Raw genomic sequence first — 16,995 nt, 5'->3', positions numbered from 1 at the left:
TCAGGGCGATGGCGGCGGGGAGCGAGCAGGCCTCGAGTGCGTCCGTCTGTCTGTCTGCACAGTTTATTACATACACACGCGCTATACATTCACGCGACACGCGGCAGCGGCGGCCCCGGCCCGCGCCCCCCGCCCTGAGAGGGCTCCGCGGGCCCGACCCTCGCCGCTGCCCCGCAGGCACGGCCGGTGCGTGAGGCACTGAGGTGAAATCCCCGCCCGGGCTGTGTCGGCACCTCCGGAAGCAGCTCGGCAGAGGCTGCAGCACACACGGGCACCGACGGGCCGGGCCCCGCACGGAAGGCACTTGGGAGATGCAGCCCCTCGGCTACTTCAGCCAGCTCCAGTCAAAGCTCTGCAAGAGGACAGCAGGGACACAGCTGAGGGCTGGGGGGTGACACAGCAGTAACTGCCCTCCAAAAGGATGCCCCCAGGAGTTAACAAAATGCAGCTTATCCTACATTGCAGCAGCGCAGAATGGCCAAGGCTGGCAGGGACTTTCTGTGTGGCATAAAGATGTTCACCTCACCACAAAGGGGCTTTGGACAAGGGCACAGGGAATGAATGGCTTCCCACTGACACAGGGTTAGATGGGATATTGGGAAGGAATTCCTCCCTGTGAGGGTGGGCAGGCCCTGGCACAGGTGCCCAGAGAAGCTGTGGCTGCCCCATCCCTGGGAGTGTCCAAGGCCAGGTTGGACAAGGCTTGGAGCAACCTGGGCTGGTGGGAGGTGTCCCTGCCCATGGCAGGGGGTGGGATGGGATGGGCTTTAAGGTCCTTCCAACCCAAACCATTCCATGACTCTCAGTACTCTCCCACCTCTGCCTAAGAAGAGTTTTGTTTCATCACCCAAGAGGGCTCTGGAAATGTGACCCCAGTGCTGGGACACAAACCAGGACTCTCCAGCTGGGAGTGCAACCAGCATTCCAAGTGAGGAAGGAGTCCCACAGAAGAGCTGACCCCAGCCCCAGGTGCCACCTCCTCCTGCTCAGGGACTCCTCCCCAAGCCCAGAGCACCCCGATGTGGCTCCTCCCAAGCAGGTCCTTACCATCAGGCTGTTCTGCTCCTGCCTCACCTCCTGCAAGATGCTGCCAAAGAGCTCGAGGTAATTCACATTCTCCTGTATCACAGTGGCAAAATTTTCCCTGCAGGGAAAAAACACCAGAAGATGAGAGATTTCAAGCACCAAAAGATGAAAAAAAACCCCAAACCTACATCCAAACAACAACCCAATAAGATGATTTGTAATTCCCTGCAATGGTACCTTGGTGGGATAAGCAAATGCAGCCCCAGGGAAGAACAACATGACATGCAGGAAAGGAACAGCACAGAGATTCAGCTGACAGTGCTGGGTGGAACATGCTCAGAAAAAGAGGGTGGAGGTTTCTGGATAAAGAGTTCAACCAAATTCCTGATTTTTTTAGAGCACTGGTAACATATGAGCTCCTGAAGCTCACTTTGGAAGGATAAAACCCCTCTGGATACTGAACCAGATGGATTGTTTAGTACTGACCCCAACTTCAGACCTCCATTTGAATTAAGACTTTTAAAAATCACAGAAGTTTTAAGAAGGACTAAACACCCCTGATTTATCTGGGACTTGCACCAGAGCCCAGGCATGAAAAAAGCCCTTTATTTGGGCTCAAATCTCATTGCACATTGCAGGGGTGGGGAACTGTAGAATCATGGAATGGATTGGGTTGGAAAAGACCTCTGAGATCATCAAGTCCAACCCTTGATCCAACCCCACTGTGATCACCAGCCCAGGGCACTCTGTGCCCTGGGCTGGTGATCACAGTAGGGTTGGATCAAGATGTGGTGGATTCTCACTCAGTGCCACATCCATAGAATCACAGAATGGATTGGGTTGGAAAAGACCTCTGAGATCATCAAGTCCAACCCTTGGGCCAACTCCAGTCCCTTTACCAGATCATGGCACTCAGTGCCACGGCCAAGCTCAGCTGAAAAACCTCCAGGAATGGGGAATCCACCCCCTCTCTGGGCAGCCCATTCCAATGCCTGAGCACTCTCTCTGCAAAGAAGTTTTTTCTGCTCTCCAACTTCAATTTCCCCTGGCAGAGCTTGAGCCCATTGTGCCCCCTTGTCCTATTGCTGAGTGCCTGGGAGAAGAGACCAACCCCCAGCTGGCCAGAACTTCCCTTCAGGGAACTGCACTCAGGTGATGCCTAAGAATTTAATGTAATTTTAAAAGGTTTTAGAACCATACAGGCTCTGTTAAGTTACTCTAAGTGTGCATATTAAGTGCCTTTCTCACGAGTTTAGGAGCTGCTTTCAGGCTCAATCAAGGCTACCATGTTTTTAAGGAGCCACCTGCAAGGTAACAGGAGACAAACAACAGGAGGCCTGACTGGCCCCCATGAAGAAGGGGGCAGATTGACAGGCCCTTTGGGTGGGCATTCAAGAGAAATAAGAGAACTGATTGGATGTTAATGAAGAGTATAAAACCTGTGAATTCCTGACCTCGGGTCAGACCCCTCGGGTTTGAAGCATGGAAGCTTCCAGTAATAACCCCGTGTATCTTTCTCCATTAACTTGTCTCCAGAGTGTCTCTGTTCACAGGGTACGAGATCTGAAGGCAACACAGGAACGGTGCAGCCTCTGGATCTGGCCTGGGATGTGGAGCTGTCCCTCCCCAGCACACCCCACCCCTCAGCAGCAGGGGCCGGGCTTTGGGAGGGTGTGCCCACAGCACAGGCAGGCAGAGCCCCCTGCAGCCCCCTCACCCTTCCTGGGGCGCCGCCAGCGAGGACAGAGGGTGGGCAGGGGCGCTCCCGGGGCAGCTCTGCGGGAGCCACGAGGCTGGCGGGGCCGAGGCCGTCCCTTCCAGGCTGGAGCCGACCAGGGATCGGGAGGAGCTCTGAGTCTGCAAGACACAAATGCAGCGGCTGTGATGGACAAAGGTGGGATTTTGGATCAATTGTTTTGTAGGCAAGACTTGTGATGGCACAGGAGCACTGCATGTGACAGACACAGCCCTCACCGGGGCAATGCAGCTGGAGAGTCACTGTAACCAATGCAAAATGAGCACCCAAACTAAGCAGGAAGGCACCTATTTAGCTTTGCTTTTACCATCTCTGCCCTTCCCTGCAGAAAAAACCCAACCATGGCGTGGTAGTTATCCCTTTTTGGCCTCTCCCAAGTCCCCTTTGATGCCTCCTGGAAGGACAAGCAAACCAATAGTCCAACAGCACTTACACAAGCGATTTTCAGCAAATGCCATATCTCCCTCTGTCTCTTCCCCTGCATCTGCATCACTGAGTTATCAGCTTCCTTGATGTTATTCAGAGCCACTTCAATCTCGGGAAGCAAGTCAATGATCTTCTGCTTACAGCCCAGGAGCTTGCTGGAAAAAAACCCAAACACAAAGTCACTTCCAGCTGGTGTGGCAAAACCAAAATCCTCACCTTGGAATTCCAGATACCCAAAGAATTAATGGACAAAACTCTGTGACATCTCAGCTCCTACACTATACATTTTTTCCCTTAAGATTTGAATCCCAGCCTGAACACTGACAGAATTTGTCTCATTTTAAAGTGCTGGATCAGAACAGTCCAAGCCATTCCATTCTCATCCCCTGCCCTGTTATCAATACACATTAGTTTAAGCATCTACACACAGAAGTTTTTAAAAAGCAAGTGGACATGCAATAAAAACACAGAGAAGAATTAATATTGGCATAAGAAACATGGATGGAGCTTTTGGGTCTGACCTCCATGGGTTTCACTCTCTACAAAGCTACAAATGCTGCAAAGTTGCATTTTTTGGGGGTTTTTGTCTGCATAAAGTACCTGAGGTGGCCAAAGAGCTCCTTGAGGACTCGGTCTTGGCTCTGTACTGTCTGCACAATGATCTTCACCATGTCTGTGCTGTCACTGTAGGCATGGTCTGAAAGGGCCAGCAACCACCACATTAGTAAAATCAAACACTATTTTCTGGGTCTGAGTTCAGAGAAACTAATCATGGAATAGGAGTGTGAAACCATGTCCTTCCATACCTGGAGGTCTTGTTTTTAATTGCTTGTACAAGTCTATGGCTCTCTGTTCCCTTTAAAAAAAAAAGAATATGATTCAGACATGTGTCAAAAAGCAGGGCACTCAAGAGAAAAAGCATTGCAATGAATGATGCTTTTCTGAACCTCAGACACTGGAGCTGCCACCTTGTACAGCTCATGACTTCTGGGACTTCTGTGATGGAATCCAACACCTCCCTAAAAACTGTCTCTCTCTTCTCTGAATTACGTGTTTTCTTCTCAGAAAACCACACCAAGTGAAGGTTATTTTCAGTTTCAAATTTTCACATGCCCCAGCTGTGTTTTCTTTCCCTGGTATCCTTAATTATCAAACTTCACTTTTGTAACTGTAACTGCACAACTGCCTGAGAAATTCTCGTTTCTGTTCTGCATTTTTTGCCTGAATCTTCGTGATATTCTGCAAATGGAAAGAGACAGTTGTGTCACAGACAAGAGGACACTGTTTCTCTTCTTTCCATTAAATAAATGTTCCTTCTTTCAAGTATTTCAAAAGCTGCCTTACACAAACTTCCAGCGCTGACTGGTCTAAATCACAGTCTGTCAGACACAAGCAGCAGTTTCCCAGCTCTAACCTTGCTCTGCAGTGGTGAAATTGCTTAAACCCCACTGTTTTAGGAGGCAGGTTCATGATTAGTTTGAGCTGCTCTGAATGTGGGCTCTGCTGCTGCTGCTGCTGCAAGAGGTGGCTTCTCCCTTCCACCACTTCCTCCCCTGTGCCCCAGTTCTGCTGCTCCTGCAGCTACACATGGATGAAAAGCAACTTAGGCCTGAGGGAGGGGGAAGAACATGCCAGAACAGGCATGTTTTCTCCCAGGACACTCAGAGTCCTTCCAAAGAGCTCTTACGAACCACAGATTTAGTGGCTATTCAGCTCCTCCCTTCCAGACACCACTTGTGCTCTCAGCAGCAACCCAGTAACTGCTTCCTGTGTCTTCTCAAGATCAGTAATACCACTTGCTCTTTGATATTTTAATACTTTTTTGAAAAAAGTCGATTCTCCAAATATTCAAGTACCCAGGAGTTATTCACCCTTGCTCTGAAAACACACTGAAGATGTTTAGCAGGGTTTTACAATGATCTTGTGGTTTTCTGAATCAACACTACAAAAGTCACTCCTCTAAGGCCAAAGGAAATCCTGAGTTGTGACCAAGATGTATCTTTGGCACAGCCTCTTGTAAATGAGGTTTTGTAGACCAGGGACAGAGAAGTGTCCCACAAGTGGTGGGATCTTAAATGGTCTCAAACCAACCACACACCGCTCTGCACTTGCAGTTTGCATTTCCAAAGCACTGAAGGAACCAGCAACAGAGGGGGGAAAAAGCCCCTCAGACAGTGAAATAGATAAAATCCCTTTCTGTGCCATAAAACAAGAAGCCAAGGACTTACAGGCTCTCCATGACCTCTCCTTGGCGCCTGGCGTACGGACTCTTCTGCAGCTCAACAATTTCCGTGTGCAGGGCCATGATCTGCTCATCCAGATACCCAATATCTTCAGCCTAATGGCAGAGTAGGGACACATCAGACTGAGGGAGGAGAGCAATCAGGTAGACAAAGATGCCCAGAACACTTGTGTGGGTAACAGGCTCCCTCCATGGAAAGTTTAGGAGAAAAAAACCTCTTGGACACAATGGCCGCTACAATAATTGAGGTTATTTCTCAGTACGTGGTATGACCCAGAGCCAAATTTCTGTCCACCACACTGGATGAGAAAGATCAGTTTCTTCATAAATCATCTCTCTTTGTGTCTGGAGTTCACACAAGTTAAGCTGCCTGCTGGCAGACTGAGATACCCCTGTGTGTCAGAAACATTTTCCATGCCTGATAAACAGACATGGTGTGAATGACAGAACATAGTTCTGATGGCCTGCAAAGTAAATATTTGTTGAGGTTCCTGGTTGTCTGGAAACAGCCAGAGACAGCTTTGAATTATTCCACTAGAAGCAGCCTCCCTTTTATCTTTCTTACTTCCTGACAAGGAGAAACAAGATTTAAAGAGCTAATGGGGTAAATTTAGGTGTTAGTCCCAATTCTCCCATCTCCATCACATGAACAAGGAATAATCAAGGATCCAGGAACCTTCTGACTTAGGTGAGGCAGGTGATGGAACCCAGAACCTGAACCACCCAGCCTGTTCCTTCTCAGAGGGAAGAAACAGACAATGTGAGTTATAGTGTTTCTAATGGTGTCTGGGATTCTCATGTATTAATCACTGAGCTCTGTATTACTATGAGAGACAATGCAAAAACTCCAGTTTGGCTCTAACTTTCTTAAGGATGACTTTTATTAAAAACTATTTTGCATATTCACTTACAGAATGCCAGACACTTCTGTCTGTGCTCCTACCTGTGCACACTGAGAGGCTTTCTCTTCCATCTCCTTCCAGGCTTTGAGCATCTTTTCTGAAGCTTAAGAGAAAGCAGATGTTAACAAGACACAGATACAACAGTAAAGCAAGACCTGGACTTTAGGTGTATCCACTGAATTTGAACACAAAGAGCACATGCTGAATCTCCAAGCAGGAGCCACAACCCAGAGATCACAGACAGCAAAGCTGCAACTCTGTGCTTGACCTTGACTCACACACAAACCCCTTGGGAGGATTTCAATGTTTGCAATCACTGGCCTAATGAACCTGAATCTTTAAACTCCACCATTAAGCTCAATAACTGCCACTTTTGACTGAACACAGACAGTCCAAAACCAGATCCCCAAGTCTTTCCATTTTCCATCATCATCCTTCAGCCCTGTCATCATTTCTGGCTCAAGCTGCAGTTTTTAGCCATATATCCAAACTATGTGTAAATCTTGCTATTCTCCCCTCAACAGTATTTGTAAGATCCAGATGTTTCTGGGACATTAAAACTGTAGCTGGTGCTTTTTCAGCCCATCCCTCATCCTGAGAAATGGTACCTTTGAACATCAAGCACAGCTGCCTTTCCACTGCCAGCAGCTCTGCCCTGCACTTGATGTCCAGTGACAACCCCAAAGGAATCAGACTCCCAGGGAATAAATAGCAAACATTTACGTCACCAGTACTATTTATGCTCCCATGTGCTTGTTCTCAGTGGGGAACAGCTGAACACCTGTCTCACTGTCACTGAAGGCCTCTGAAAACATTTATTTTTTTATCCTCCTGCCTTTGCTTCTGCCAAACCCTTCTCCTGCTCTACCCAAGCTAAAATAACACCCACAAAGAGCTCCATTGTCAGCCAGGATCACACAGACTCCCAGGCAGGTGTTCCCCAAAACCTACATATGCCATAAGCCATCTGGTCACTGTATCTCTCCAGGTCGAGGCGAATGCTCTGGCGAAAGAACTCCAGCTTTGCTTTCAGCTGCTGGGACGCTGACACCATGTTGTTCTTCATCTTGATCAGGTTGGCGTTGTACCGAAGGAGGCTGAGCCTAACAGGTGGAACAAGAGCAGCACACCTTAGCTGAATGGCCCACCTGATCTTAAAAGAGGAAACTGCTTCTGTGAGGGTGACTGAGCACTGGCACAAGAGAGGCTGTGGAGTCTCCATCCTTGGAGATATTTAAAAGCTGTCTGGATGTGGTCCTGGGCAACCAGCTCTAAGTGACCCACCCTGAGCATGGATTGGGCTGGAGGACCTCCAGAAGTCCCTGTCAGCCTCAGCCAGGCTGTGAGTCTCTGAGCATTCTCCAGTTTTGTCAGTCTGAGCATTCTCCAGTTTTAGTAATGTCAGGCACAGTAAAATTCCTACAGTGGAATCCACTCCCAGGCCGAGTATGTGCTATAATGTAAAGGTATAAAACTTTGGGGAAACAGAACTCCCCGAGACATCCCTTTCCCCACCAACAGGCTGTGCTGGCACCACAGTGACTCTGCTGGCTGTGTGGGAACTCACATGGCAGCTCTCTGGCCCTGGAAGAGCCTGCTGTAATCCTCCTTGAGCCCGATGACGTAGTGAACAGCCTCTGCCCACACCTTGCGCAGCTGCGGGATCGGCAGCTGGATTTTACTGTCCTGCACTGGACACAGGAGAAACAAACAGTGAAACAGCAACTCCAGGCAAGGACTTCAGTGCCTACAACACTCCTCATTCCTGCTGCTAAGGGATCAAGCCAGGAAAGCTCTGCTCAATTTTTAAGTGATGCTGCCTAAGTGTTTGCAAACTTTCCATGTCACAGCTCCCCAGGTATGTGACAACCCCCCTGGGGGTTTCATCCAGAAAACTCTAAGCAAATTTATTCACTCCATTTAATCATTCATTTCATCAATTGATACTGGTCACTGTCCTGACATGTCTTTCACCTGAAAATGCCTTCAAATCTTTTGTACATTTCCCCCCAGATTTCTGATGTAGATGTTCAAAGGGAAAAGGTGCAGGACTTTGTGTGTTTCCCGATAGAGATGGGAACTGTCAGTCCATTGGGATATCAGTAAACATGTTGTAAAAAGCCTTTGCTCCAAGAGATTCAGCACAATGGTGGCATTCAATGAGATTCACCAGAATAAAAGAGCCCAGAACACAGGAAAAAAACAATCAGAATAAACCTGAGTGACACTAAAAGGAGATGAGGAAAACCAACTCAGACAGGTCAATGAAAATAAAGCTACTTAACAGTCACTGCATGTCACAGGGCATTTCTTTACATGCAGTATCTGCTGTCCCCTGTCACCACTTTTCCTTCCATAGAGGTACACAGGGTCCTTCATACAGATACATTTGGGGTATCTAAACCTTCAGAGAGGTGTATTAGGTCCTGCAGATGACTGCTGTCATCTCAGGAGACATGTGAGAGAAGCAGCAAGCAGAGAAGCAGCTTCCATAGGTGGATAAAAGCACACCCTGGTGATGCCAAGGCTCTGTCACCAGGACAAGACAGAATTCCTCACACAGGGCTGGAATGAGCAGCAGCAAAGAGTGAGGGACCTGTTGTGTTGCTTTGGCAAGACACCAGAGGTGGGTCACAGCTATCACAGACAGCACTGGGCAAAGAGGTGATCTGTACCCTCAGGATGCTGGGATGGGGGTTGGAAGCACAGACGCAGAAGAGCTGGAGCAGAGCAACTGGTCCTCCAAAGCACCCAGCCTCGGGAGACAGGACTGCAAGGAGCTGAACCTGTTTGAGCCTGTGCACAGGGAGGAGGGGAAGGGACACCTGCACAACTTCTACAGGTGCTAAATCCTAAGGGCAGAAGGTCCCTGACCTTGGGACCACCAGAGGAGGTTTGTGTGGGCTACCACTCCAGCTCTGCAAGCAACTCCCAGCACTGCCACTATCTGGGCATGAAGGGGCAAGACCCTTTAGCAGAGCGGATGGTTGTGCAAATGAAGTCACAGTCCCCAGCTCAGGATCTTATTTCCAGGATGTTATGTGCAGATATAACCAAAAATTTCCCTCCCTAGGCTACCAGAGCAGGTTGGACATTTATCTCCCAGCCCTCACTCATGCCATGGGTCTGTGGGTGGGGCACTGCCTGGGTTTGGATGTTTGGGTGGGGGAGATGCTGTTCAGTGCACAGAACTGGGCAAAAACCTTAAATTAGTTCTTCAGCTGCTCTATAGGAGAGTTCCCAAGGGTGTGCAATAATGTCTCTGACCTGTTATATCTACAAAATGCAGAGATACAGCACTGTAGATGGAAATCTGTGAGGCTGCTTCAGGTTAAGTGGTTCTCTGTGAATCACACAGTGCCCTCCAAGACAACATGCAGGGATTTGTAAGGCAGATATTCTTTCATTTCCACGAGGAACAGCCCTGCTCCATCACACTCACCAATGTAATTCACACAGTCAGACAGACTCCGGGAGGCAAAGGGGCCATCGTAGACACTTCTGCTTTTATCAAACAAATAGACCATGTAGCTGTCCCAGCCCCTCTGGGGAGAAAAAGACAGGAAAATATAAACACAAATAGCTCCTCCTAACCCAGAGAGTCCGGGTTACATCATGAACTAATTATTGTGGGCACTCTCTTATTAACAAGTGCCTTAAAAAACTGATTTTACAGATCCCACAGAAACACAGGACCCTTTGCTAGCAATTACTTAAATATTTAGGCAGAGTATAACCATAGAAATCTGCTCACATTACCCAATAAAAGGCCTTGAGAGTTACTACATTTACAGAGCAAACCATCTCCTGTGGGAGAATGTTAAGGCAATTCCCTAAGATTTTCAGTTTCCTGAGACTGTGACAGGCATGAAATGAACAGAATGGTTCTTACCACGCCATCAATGACACACTGGGAAGCAGGTTTGCGAGGGTCCAGGCAAATCCCTGTTTCCAACAGCAGCTCTTGATTTCCAGTGCTTATCCCAGTTTCAAACTCAATCCGGTTCTGAAGGGAGTGAAGGCTTTCCTCGGGGTGCAAAAGGAAGGACACGATCTTGGCAGAGGTCATGTTTAGGATGTGTACTATCTGTAAAAAGAGCACAAGGAGATTCCAAGTCCCTGGACATCAGAGACAAGGGCACAAAGACCTGGGAAGGAGCACAGGGCAATTTTGTGAAGAAGCACATAGCAAATACGACGTCAGAACAAGAGCATCCTTCGAGTTTTACTGACTACAATAATCAATTCAGGAGTAAAGCCCCACAAAAACCTCAGAGCCTGAGCCTGTAACTTCTGATGTCAGAGAAAATGACAAACAGCCTTCCAAAGCCATGCTGCAGCTTAATGACATCAAAAGAATGGGAACAAAATTATCCTGCTGCTTCTACACATGCTTGCCTTGGTTAGTCTCAGTCCAGCAGAGCTCCACTAGTTACTCAAAGGGGCAAAGTCAGGTGAAAGTCACTGCTGTTCTACTACAGGTAGTACTACTATAGTACGTTAGTACCCCTGGAGGTCATGGCATCAATAGAGAAGTTATTAGTAAATACTAAACCTTGATTTGATCTCCTTTCCCAGATGACAGACAGTAATACAGGGTCATCCTTCTACTCCAAGTGTAAAGCCAGAGGTTAATACTGCAGGTGATTATTTTGCCATCCAATATGTACTGCACAGGCTGTTTCACTTCCTGAAAAACATCCCTCATGGCCCTGCAGCTGGATCACTACAGCTTTGCTGCACTGAACACACTTTCTGTCCTCGGGGATGCTTTCAGAAGGCCTTTAAACCCAGCAACAACCCTCACTCACCTTCAGATTCAGGATGTGATCCATTATTAGGAAACACCCTGGCCGACTGGTCTCAGGATCGAAACCTCCACCCCTCTGCTGTGGGTCCCAATTCAGCATCAGCTGCAGCCAATTTTCCATGGGTTCTACAATCAAACTAAAGCAGAAGGGCTGTAAGAAAGGGAAGGCAGACATTCCCTTCACCAGGCTGAAGCAGCCCAGCTTCCTGGGCCTGTCCCTCTGTGCTCTGTTCAACAGATTGCCCATCTTTGTGGCCTCCCCTGGACTTGCAGTTTTCCCAACACAGTTTCTGCTTCCATGGAGAAACTAACTCCAGTACCTGGTTCATGAGGCTCAACACCATCACGTTACCAGGTAGATGTTACTCACTGGCCTGGTGGTAAAGGGTGGAAAGCAGACACAGAGTTCTGAACTGCTATCAACCCTTGAGCTGAACACCACAGAGGCCAAAGTACTGAAAAAAGAGCCATGTGGACTATTTCTTAACAGCAAACAGCAGCTTGCCAGGAGCTTGAAACACTCCTGAGGAGAAAGATGGAGGAGACTTCAATGCTTGGGAGAAGGGAGGAAGAACCCTCAGTTTAAAGAACCAAAATGCTCACCTGAGGGAAGCACACACTTACCTGCAGAGGCTGTGGGGCTGTGGCAGGTGGGTGCTGAACCGAACCTCCCCATTCATCTCCTCGAAAGCAAAGATGTGCTTTGGGTCCTTCTTCTTGATTTTTTCATGCCTGGAAAACAAAATCCGTTGTGGATACACTGCCAGTGTTGCTTTTGTGAGGGGGCAATTGAATATGACAGCAGCAAAAAGTGCCAGCATCCAGCAGCTTTAGAAAACAAACTCAGCTACAAAAAATGAGCACATTTACCAACAATTCACCCACAGCATCTCCAAGTGGAAGAGGAAAGCCCTTGCAATTAACTCTGGAAACATTCACCTCTCTAGTTATTATTTTCAGGCTGCCAGGAACCCAAGTTTCCTATTTTCTGCCACTGATACACAAAGACAGGTTTATAATTATATTTTTTGATTCAAATTTTGCTTGTGAAGGAATTACCACAGGCACTTACAAGCACCTCGTGAAGAGCAAGTGTCTTACCAGGTGAATGGCTGGAGATTATGTAAGAAAGGTCGAAATCCTGCAATGCACTCAAACACCATCGTCCCAAAGCTCCAGTAATCAACAGTAACCGAGTAGGATTTATTCTCAAAGAGTTCTGGAGCCTAAAAAGGATCATGAAAAGACATTTTGACAGTGGTGTTTTCTCTCATTTCTGCAGAGGCAAAGCTGTGTTCAGGTGTGGCTCCAGCTGCCCACTGGGTCAGGGCACGGAGCACCCGGGGGGAGATGGGAGGGAGCTGGACTGGCTGGGTGTGGCTGTGGGGACAGGCTGAGGGCAGCCCCAACCATGGCACCAGCAGGGATGGATGGGATCAAACTCCCCTGGAAGCAGCAGGTGATACCACGAGGGGATTGCCTGGGAGGTTCAGATGGACATGAGGAAAGGACACCCTTGGGACAGCTCCCTGGGATCTCATTTTTGGAGGTTTCAGGGCTTGGCTGCTCTAGAGCTGGTGACACTGAAATCCAAAGTCTTACCAAATACTGTAATGTTCCAACAAATGAAGTGCATAAACTTCCTTGATCCAGATCCTTTGCATATCCCAGGTCTATTATTTTGTGGACAATCTGCAGACAGTTGTAACAGATCATCAGAAGAGCAAATGCCAAGAAAAAACCCACCAAACAACCCAAAACCTGCATGGTGACATCCACAGCATACACTCAAGAAGAGGAAAGCCAGAATGAAAATCCTGGAGAAAGTCCATGGCAAGGCTTCAACACCTGACAGTGTCAAAGCTTACAGTAAATTCACAGCTGAGTTTTCAGTCCAGTTCAACGTGACAAGTTCCAGAAATGACAGTGGGAACATCACTGACAGAGGCCACCTGACTTACCTTCCCACCTTCATCCTGAAGAACAATATTTTCAGGCTTTAAATCTCTGTGTATAATTCTGTTTTCATGCAAATACTGGATACCAGAGCCTGAAAGACACATGTTTGAATTAATAGAAAATAAACTCACATGGATTAAAGACACATCTGATAAAATGTAACACTGGAGAGCAAGTCCCCAACCTTCAATGATTTACCACCACTCATTTACACATTTAACAGCTTCAGACTTACATTTCTTCTCCACTGCATTTTCACACTTTTACAAAATCCCAAATCCAGGTTGCATCAGATGTTTGTCACTCTGAACACACAACATTTCCCTCCCATTAAGCCAATCCTACACAGAGATGCCACAGGACAACTCTGGCACTTCTCACTCCAAGTACTGCTTTTTGGCTTGTAAAATCACATTCCTTCAGCAGACATGTGGTTTGGCATCACCAAGAAGTGAGGTTTGAACAGAAAACTGTGACCTTATCAAGACAAAACATTAAGGTCACAGTCACCTACAACTGACCACAGCTTTTCCAACCCCACTCCACAGACACCTCACTAGTGCAACGTGGTCTCTGGGAACTACAGGGACACCAAGTGCTTCCTCTGGAATAGGAACCTGGTTTGTTTTAACACCCTGTTCTTGTCAGTCTCCTTTTCAGGGGGGGGGAAGGAAAATGCCACTACACATTAAAAAGAAACAAAAAAAAACCAGAAACAAAACACAAGAAAGGCACTGGACTACACACCGATGTCACTAAGCAGGGAAAGGATCTGACTTTCCTTAAGTCCACAGCAGTTTTCTGGTTTGTTTAGCAACTACAACAAAGAAAAAGATGTTTAGACCCACAGTGAGAAGAACATTTTCCATCCCCAGCTGACACAATCCAGCAAACAGCACAGATCCAATATCACTCCAGTTGAATGAGGCCATTGATTTGCAACAAAAGCATGGCCAAAAAGAAAACAACTAAGACAAAATGAAAATTCTTTGCACAGAAAAGAAGATTTGGACTGCTAGAATAAAGCATGAAAGTCACCAGAAAGCAAAGGGGCAAGAGACACAGAGAGGGCTGCAGGCAAGGGAGGCTCCCCCACAACCACTGTCTCAGTGAGTGTCAATAAGCAGCAATTTCTGACTTTTATGGCACTTGAGGCTTTGGGAGATGACTTGAGGTACCTCTGCCCTCATGATACATCCATGATGAGAAATTATTAGTAATGTGAAACACCAATGATGCCAAACAAGAGAAAGATTTAAAGAACATGATCAGAAATTTTTTTTAAAAAGGCCTTTTTTTTTGTTTAATGACCACAGCATTACAGGGAATCAAATTAAATAAAGCACATTAATTCCTGAATTGTTCCAGCATCTATGCAACTCCTAAGGATTCATGAGAAATTAAATGGTCAAACACTGGATTGCAAGTTAAAACTAATGTACACCCCAAGTTCCTGATCATGTGGATGAGGCAAATTCCAAGCAGATTGTGACAGGGATTTGCTGCTTCACCCCTATAGAAACTGCTGCTTCCTGAATGCAGCTGCAGTGGAGAGGGAGCCTGAACTCTACTGAGCCAGGCACCCACTGTCTGGGGAGCTACTGAAAGGCTCCTTTAGTCTTGGGTGTTGCCAGTTTGCAGAATGGCAGTTCCCAGGCAGCAGGAACAGCAAAGGTGTGGAAGCCCTGGAGGCCCCAGTGCAGTGCTAACAGGATCCCTCCCTGTGGATACAGAGAATCCAAACCAGAGCAGACTCCCAGCAGATGGAGAGACACTGCAGCAAAGCCAGACACGGTGTGTGAAAGCACCCAGGCTATGGGAAGTTGTGTCAGTGCAAGGACACACTCCACCGGAGTAAGAGTATCTGCCCTTGGACTGCCCTCTGGCTCCATGAACACAAGCCTGATTTCCCACGAGGGTTTTTTTCCCACTTTACACTTCCTTCCTCACACCTGCGCCTGGAAAGCAAAGCACCACAGAGCAGCCCTGGCCACAGACACAGCGTTATTGCCACGTGTTTGGGGGCACACTGAAAGCCAAGCAGCCCTTACCTTCCGGAGGTCACCCCCCGAGCAATACTCCATGGCCAGAAGGGGCACATCATTAACCAGAAAGTTCATCTCCTCGGGAACTTCACAGGCTTTTACTACGTTGGGATGGTTCAACCTAAGCACATGGAAAGCTGGATGAAAGCTCTGCCTCCGCTTTGGGAAGAACAAGACAACAGACTGCAAACCAATGATGTTTAATGTTCCCGGGACAGCGTCTGCTCCCCAAGTGTATCCCTGCTGAGGAGTGCACTGTTCAGCTGGTACCCACTGCCATCCAAATGCATAAAATCCATCCTTTGGGAACACACCAACCAGCAATGAGCACAAACGATGTCTCAAAGTCAAGGCAAAGGACTTTGATGATGGAGATCCAGGTTTAAGTTCTGGATTTTTGCACATTTCTGGCAGAGTCATTACATATGTGTGTCTGCTTTTGCATATGGGCACAGACTCCCCCTGGCCCAAGGGTTTGTACCAATCTGTGCAACAGCACCAGGCAGGTGAAATCCACGTACAGAGGGAAGGACTAATTAATTTCTGCTACTGAATTCAAACAGCTATTTCCTGACTGTCTATAACATATACTGCTCTTAGGAACAGGTGACATATCCAGATGGACAAGGAGAGAAATTACATTTGTGCACACCCACAGGAGCAGCTCTAGCTGTGTGGCTCAGTCCTTGTTTCCAGCAACCAGAAAAGGGATCAACAAGTCCTGACTTACAAACTCAGGTTCCCTGCGAGGGGTTTTCCCCAATGCCAGGACACACAGGGAGCAGGGGAGGGTGACAAAGTGACAGCAGGAGCTCAGTAATGCCCTAAGCAGCAGACACTGCAGTCCTTGGGTAGGACATCTCAGGGCATCCCTGCGCCCAGAGGTGGGACAGAGCATTTCCTGCTCCAGGACCTCCCTCAAAAGGAAAGAGGAAGTCACAGGAGGAAGGAACAATTCTGTGGGATCCCAACACCCAGAGCTACCGCTCATTTCATGAGGCCCCGCCTGGCCAGCCCTGGTTCACAGGTACCTCAGTGAGACACGCTGCAGAGAGGGACAGTGGGCAGCACAGAGGACGAGAGAGCGCAAGCAGAGTTTATTCTTTACATTCAGGAGCATGACAGTAAAAAAGCAATTCGAGGATCCCCGGCTGCTCAGTTAAACGTACTGCAGGGTATGGGCACCTCTCCCAGGCCGATCCCCTCTTCCGACCGGTCCAACAGCTCAGCCCCCGGCTGTCCCCACGCCCTGGCTGTCCCCTGTCCCGGTCAGTTCATGGGCTGACCCCGACCTGTCCCGGGGCTGTCTGTTCCCCGGCTGTGCCCTGTCTCGGTCTGTCCCGGGGCTGTGCCCTCTCCCGGCCGGCCCCTGGGCTGTCTGTTCCCCGGCTGTGCCCTGTCCCGGCTACGCCGGGGGCTGTCAGTGCCCTGCGCCGGCCGGTCCGGTGCCGCCGTGCCGTGCCATGCCGTGCCGGCCCGCCCGCACTCACTTCTTCATGATCTCGATCTCATGGCACCAGCGGTCCTTGTTCTTGACGCTGAGCTCCAGCCGGCACGACTTGATGGCCACGCGGTCGCCCGAGTCCTGCGGGACACAGCTCGGTGAGCCGCCCCGGCCCGGCCCGGCCCCCCCTCCGCCCCGCCGGCCCCACCTGGTGCTGGTACAGGCACACGTTGCCGAAGCCGCCGGTGCCCAGGCGGTCGCGCATCTCCCAGGGCCCGCAGCCGCCGGCCGGCTGCCCGCGCAGCGCCGCCCCGCACGGGGCCCGCTCGGCCCCGCCGGGCCCGGGGCCCCGCTCCATGGCACAGCCGCTGCTCCCGCTCTCCGC

At 48.8% G+C, this 16,995-nt stretch overlaps 1 protein-coding gene across 1 annotated transcript; it reads right to left on the bottom strand.

Annotated features, from left to right (window-relative positions):
- Nucleotides 1-47: 47 nt before the first annotated feature.
- Nucleotides 48-16,986, bottom strand: CHUK (component of inhibitor of nuclear factor kappa B kinase complex). Its single transcript, XM_071563630.1, has 21 exons — nucleotides 16,819-16,986; nucleotides 16,657-16,751; nucleotides 15,173-15,287; nucleotides 13,869-13,938; nucleotides 13,124-13,212; nucleotides 12,765-12,854; nucleotides 12,264-12,388; nucleotides 11,787-11,894; nucleotides 11,164-11,299; nucleotides 10,245-10,439; nucleotides 9,795-9,897; nucleotides 7,920-8,043; nucleotides 7,304-7,455; nucleotides 6,394-6,455; nucleotides 5,437-5,546; nucleotides 4,015-4,064; nucleotides 3,809-3,905; nucleotides 3,216-3,363; nucleotides 2,744-2,883; nucleotides 1,048-1,144; nucleotides 48-352 (listed from the first exon to the last, which is right to left on the bottom strand). The coding sequence occupies exons 1-21, from the start codon at nucleotides 16,966-16,968 to the stop codon at nucleotides 326-328; spliced, it is 2,283 nt and encodes a 760-aa protein (XP_071419731.1). The 5' UTR covers nucleotides 16,969-16,986; the 3' UTR covers nucleotides 48-325.
- Between the last annotated feature and the right edge of the window lie 9 nt (nucleotides 16,987-16,995).

Source organism: Pithys albifrons, chromosome 9 (assembly GCF_047495875.1).
Source record: "Pithys albifrons albifrons isolate INPA30051 chromosome 9, PitAlb_v1, whole genome shotgun sequence".
In the NCBI taxonomy this organism is placed as follows: Eukaryota; Metazoa; Chordata; class Aves; order Passeriformes; family Thamnophilidae; genus Pithys; species Pithys albifrons.
This window is presented reverse-complemented; position numbering and strand designations above follow the sequence as displayed.